Genomic DNA, 6,420 nt, shown 5'->3' on the forward strand with positions numbered 1-6,420 from the left:
CCTTATAGACCAGCTTCGTGAATGAGGCCTACTAACGCTAAGACTGACTTTTACTCATACATATATATAATGTTAGACTTTTAATGTTATATATAGTATAGGGTGTATTTTATACTTTCAAAATACTAGGTGGTCTAATTTAACAATTATACTTTTAATTCAATTAAATTGTAAACCTAAACTTTTATGGATTTATTAAACTTCCTTTAATTATACACCTTAATTAATTAATAAAACCATAAGGGTGTGATTTAAACTTTTTCAAAACTATGCTAGGTTTTTAGAATTTAACATTCCTAATTAAACTTTTAATCAACTTTTAAATTCCAAAACTTGAGGGCAATTTTTGAAACATTTCAACACATTAGGGTTTAGAATTTAAATATACATCAAAATTAAACTATTTAATCAAAATTTAAATTACAAAACTTGAGGGCAAGTTTTGAAACCTTTTTTCAAAACATTAGGGTTTTAACTATTTAAATTTCAAAACAACAAAACTTTTGGGTTCAAATTTAAACTATAAAACCTAAAGGGCAAAATATGAAACTTTTCATAACAACAAGGATCAAATAACAAATAATTCAAATTAACATTTAATCACATAATTATGCATATTTGATTTATTTAATGATTTCTTGCAAAACAATTTATCAATTTAGTCAAAATAATTAATCAATTATCTTATAAGGAAACAATTATCTTATTAATTGATAAATATCTTCAATTAGATCAAAAATATAGTCAAATATATCATATAATCGGATTAATATTGATCTAACATGATAAGGTAACTATCCCAATGCAAAAACAGCAAGAAATCACGAGATAACCTCCATCTGACGAGTTGACTCGTCGAGTCAAGCCTGGACTCGTCGAGTCACCTTGGACTCGGCGAGTTCAGCTATGGACTCGGCGAGTCTAGCCTCCATAATACCAAAAATCGAAATTTTCAGATATACAATGCATCAATACAATTGAAACCAAGCTAGTCTCTGATACCACTGATGGGTCTTGGTCATAAGACATCCTATGTGCTCATACAAACCCTAATGCTTGGATCTAGGTTTCTCTATTGTACATGCTTTGAATCCAAGACTATAAACCCTAAATCTAGCATATGGAAATCAATATTAACATATAATTAGGTTTAAGATATTACCTTGATTGTTATGTAGCAATAACAATCCTAATTCCTCCTTGAATTGACTTTGGAAGGCTTAGAGTCACAAGTGTCACTCCTCTAATTGCTTACAAACACCAAGAGCAAATGGAGAAGATATACGGAGAGAGGAGAGGTATAAGATTTCGTCCTTAGGACTTCTAGGGATCAAGTGTACGAAATCCTAAGGCCTTAGGGGTCTTTATATAGGGTTGGGATTAGGGTTTCAGTCCTTATCCTTATCTAGTTACTTGCCCATCAAGCAACCATAAGATAAGCCTTGGAAATCCCTATCTCTTGGACCTTTGGACGATTTTAAGGATATCCTTATCCTTGAATTCGTCCATCCTATAACAAGGATAACCATTGCCCTATTTTGCAACTATCACATAATTACAATTCAGCCCCTCTAGTTTAATTAATTACATTTGATCACAAAATTAATTCTTAATTAATTATTGACCAATATTAATTAAACAAATATGATTTCTCCTTTAATATATTATTCTTATAACATATTAATAAATCATAATAACCTCTCTCTTTATTTATTTCTCCAATCAAGTTGCTTTGGTGAAGGCAACCCAAAAGGACCATGCACAATCGGGTCAAGTACATACCAAAATAGTTATGGACTTAGACACTAATCCAACAATACTCTCGTCTCGCAATCGATGATGGACTCTTGGGTTGATGAGGCTGAAGAAGGGGATGCAGAGGAGTAGTGGCGCTGCTGTGGGGTCCGTGAACGCGAATGAGAAGTAAGGAGCGAACGGTGAGGAAATCCCGGCGATTAAAGGTACGTGGACGGAAGTATGCTCTGACAGCCTCCTGTTCTTTTTTCTCTGGTCCGATAATCCAACAACTAGGGGATATAACTTGAAATTATTTACGTCAATCAAGATTGACTTTATCTCGGTTTTGATTCAAGATCGAGATTGTGTTCATCATCTTATTAAATTCGATTTCTTCAATGTTTTATTTCTGTTCGATTGAAGAAATATTTTGATACAACTTGCACTTCACAGTCATAAGTTGGATATTGTTTCGAAAAAATCAAAATTGGTGTTCATATTTCTAAATCGATATAAATGTGTGTTTGTTTCTTGAATTCATGACTGGGAATGAATGTAGTTGTGTGTTGATGATTCAATCACAACTCTTGAACTCTGTATTCAATCACAACTCTTGAATTATGTAATGTATTCTATTAGAATTTATTTATATAAATGTATTCTGTTAGAATTTTTTAGAATAATTTTCAACAACAAGTACATTTGTGTAACTGGTGATGAATTTGTGATACTTTATGGTTGACTTTATAGTCTCTACTATATTCTGTCAGAATTTATAGCTTTTATTTTCTACTATATTCTGTCAAACTTTATAGTCTTTAATACATTCTGTTAGAATTTATAGTTTTTATTATCTTACAATGCATTGAATTTTTTAATTTTTGAAACTTGATTGTGTTTTCTTTGTGGATTTAGGTTTTGAAGAGACTAACATTGATGTGGAGAAGGAAGAAAACATAAAGAACGAGAGTGTATTATACTAGAATGTGTTATGCTATAATGTGTAAAGTGTTGATAAAAAATAATATTCTCTCAGAACATATTAGTGTTTTTGTTAGATTTTGATGTTTTTTTTTCTTTTTCCTTTCAGAATGTTGTTATTATTCAATGAATCACAATTATACAATGTAATTATTTGATATATTATTAGTTCAAGAATTGATTTTGTGTATTCTTTTTAGAATGTATTTACTAGTTTATGGTTGACATTCTGACAGAATAAAATCTAAATATATATTTACTAGTTTATGGTTAACATTCTATCATTCTGACAGAATAAAATCGGATTTTTAATTTTGAATTAATTTAAAATATTCATATTTTTAAAAATAAAATAATTAATTATCCCTAAAAATCCGAAAATTTCCTTTTTTTAATATAGGTTAATTGACTAAAATGCCCTTATGCTGAAATTTGTGTGATTATATGGTATATGTTATCCTATTCTACTATCATAGACCCTCAGATCATGACCTTTGATTATATTTCATCTGATGGTCTAGATTTGGGCATTCTGACAGACAATAGTTACTAGAAACAAAATAACCTAACTATATATATATATATATATATATATATATATATATATATATATATATATATATATATATATATATATATATATATATATGGAAAAGTGAATAAACCCTTAAGGGTATATAAGGTTAGGTACCCATTCCTTAAAACTATATAGTTTTAATTATTGGTTTAATTCCATATACGTGTTTCCTTTTTCACTGATGATACCGAAACTTAATTCTCCTTGATTTTCTACGTCCATGATTGGTTGCTTTCATCATCAACTGGTTGTGAAAGAAAAACAAAATCATCATACTATCACAAAAAAAAAGATTTCAAATAAATCGGATTATCAGAATTCACATGTTGCATCCTTGATCAGCTGCTTCCATCATCGACTGGTTGCAAAAGAAAAACAAAATTCCCATACCATCACAAAAAACGATTTCAAATAAATTAGAATTTACAGGCTTGATTCATAGAAACTAACGAGAGTGTGGCTGCTGCATACCTACAAAAATCGTGATGCCTTTAAGAGCTCTTCTAAGTAATTTTTTTACAACTTTTTATCACACAATCATATATTCAATTTGTTTGTATGTCCAGTTTTAGGAGTTTTGCTTGTCACAAAAGTAGATGCTTCTTGTACCCAAGAAACATAGTTCCACAATGTTTGTCACTATTTTCATAGGAAAAACAATTGTTCTCAAATAGCAAAAACTATGGATTATGAACATGCTGACAAAAATTGCACGCACAAGCTAGTTTTGGTTACAATTCTATCAACCATAGTTACAACAAGTGTAGGGATCCTGTTATGTTATAATGTGTTAATGTGTTAGAGCCCAAGAGATGTCATTATGAAGTACTGGCGAATTTTTATGTTTTACGATGAACTTATACATGTTAATTTGATAATTGTTGTTCTTTGTTCATTTTATATGCATTTATTGGGAATGGAAAGTCATTTTTATATAGTATTTTTGAAGCTTAACAATTTTTAATGTTTTTTTTAATGAAATTTGTTGATTGGGAATGGAAAAAGTCAATTGGTTGTAATTGTGTTTTTTTATGTATAATGTTTCCATTATATTCAATATAAAACAATTTGGTGTTAATATTTTATTTGGAAATATGCATTGTCTATTGCATGCCATAATGAGTGAATCTAAAGCAATTAATCAAGATATAGAACCATATATAACTGAAGATATTGACACAAATGATTACGTGGAAGCAACATATGAATATGAAAAAATAAACAGTATCAGTGTGAACACTGAATTTGATGAAGATGAAGTTAAAGATGAAAGTATTCTGGGAAAGGTTTTTGATACATCCGATGATGCCTATACATCTTATAATGATTATTCATTTTTGCATGGCTTTGATATACGTAGATATGACACAATTAAAACTCCTATAACAAATGAGCCTTTTTGGAAGATATATGTATCCAACAACGAAGGTTTCAAAAAATGGACAAAAATGCTTCAAGTGAAAATGAGAAAAAAACATCGTAGAGATGTTAGAACTGGATGTCAAGCAAAGCTTCGAATAACAAGACAGGATGATGGGAAATGGTTGGTGGATTCGTTTAATGACACACACACTCATGAGTTGACCATGACACCTACGAAGGTGATGAAGCATCGATCTCATATCAATTTCCACCGTTCAATAGAAGGTAAATCTCTTGTGGTGCACTTTGGTCAAGCAGGGTTGAAACCTTCTCAGATTAAAAAGGCTGTTAATACAATGAAAAACTCAAATTTAGCTGGTGTTACTTCAAAGCAATGTGTCGATGTCTTATATGAGAAACGAAAACAACATATAGGAAAGGAGTTCTATGGAGTTATAAAACATTTTCGAGATAAAACATTAGTTGATAGTGACCAATATTTTGTCAGGGATTTGTCTGATGATGGGTATCCTAGAGATATCTTTTGGGCTGATGGTAGAGCAAGAGATGCCTATACAAAATTCAAAGATGTTGTTGTGTTTGATGTCACTTATATGACTAACAAGTTCAAGATGCCTTTTGCACCCTTTACTGGGGTGAATCATCATGGGAAGTCTATACTATTTAGTGGAGCATTGCTTGAAAACGAAAAGGAAGAGACATTTGAATGGTTATTTGAACATTTCCTCAAATGTATGTTTAACAAGTATCTGAAGGAAATTATAACAGATCAAGACAAAGCAATGGGCAATGAAATAATAAAAGTGTTTCCAAAGACTAGACAACGCTTTTGTTCATGGCATATCATGAAGCATGAAACTGAGCACCTTCGATCGTATGTTTCCCATTATAGTGATTTTCAAGAAATGCACAAACAATGGGTAAATAGTGACACCATTGAACAATTTGAAGCAACATGGGAAGTTATGAGTAGTAAATATGAACTGGAAAGCAATTTTTGGATTAGTGACATGTATAACCAACTTATGTATTGGGCTAAACCCTTTTTAAATGATACTTTCTTTGCTGATATGACCACAACCGGACGAAGTGAGAGTATCAATTCATTTTTTGATGGGTTTGTTAACTTGAGGACCATGTTGAATGAATTTGTTGTACAATACGACAAAGCAGTTGAGTCTCGAAGGGTCGCCGAAGAAGATGAAGACTTCAAGACTATGAACTCGAGGCCGGTTCTTTCTTTACTTCATCCAATCGAAGCAAAAGCAGGTTAATGTTATACCAGAAAGATTTTTGACACTTTCAAAAAAGAATGGACCGAAGCTATTACCAATTTGACTCACGAGACTATAGGAAAAGCTACAGAAGAAAGCACATACCGAGTTGGGCAATTGGATGTTGATAAAAAATATTGGTGAATTGTTACCTTTCGTTCTTTGGATCAAGTCAGCATCACATGTTCTTGTGCTAAGTATGAGACAAATAGGATTTTATGCAAACATAGTCTATATGTGATGAAGAAGAAGCATGTTGAAGAACTCCCGAGTCACTATATTTAACCACGATGGACCCTTAATGTTTGGTACAAACTGGGTAGTGCTAGTATTGGACTTGGAGAAATGAATAATGAAAATGGAGTTAGTGCCTACACACTATGGTGCGTCCATTGAAATTTTACTAAACTAATTAAACAAGCAAGAGACTCCTCTTCGGAGATACAAAAAGTCAATATGTTATTGATA

The 6,420-nt window shown here is 31.2% G+C and overlaps 1 protein-coding gene across 1 annotated transcript; it reads left to right on the forward strand.

The window, feature by feature from the left end:
- The first annotated feature begins 4,413 nt into the window (after positions 1-4,413).
- On the forward strand, positions 4,414-5,952 carry LOC111902170 (protein FAR1-RELATED SEQUENCE 5-like). Its single transcript, XM_023898036.1, has one exon. The coding sequence runs from the start codon at positions 4,414-4,416 to the stop codon at positions 5,950-5,952; it is 1,539 nt and encodes a 512-aa protein (XP_023753804.1).
- Positions 5,953-6,420: the final 468 nt, after the last annotated feature.

Source organism: Lactuca sativa, chromosome 4, assembly GCF_002870075.4.
Source record: "Lactuca sativa cultivar Salinas chromosome 4, Lsat_Salinas_v11, whole genome shotgun sequence".
NCBI classification, from domain to species: Eukaryota; Viridiplantae; Streptophyta; class Magnoliopsida; order Asterales; family Asteraceae; genus Lactuca; species Lactuca sativa.

Coding starts and splice junctions, on each gene's coding strand:
- LOC111902170 (XM_023898036.1), top strand. CDS start 4,414: ATGAGTGAATCTAAAGCAATTAATCAAGATATAGAACCATATATAACT.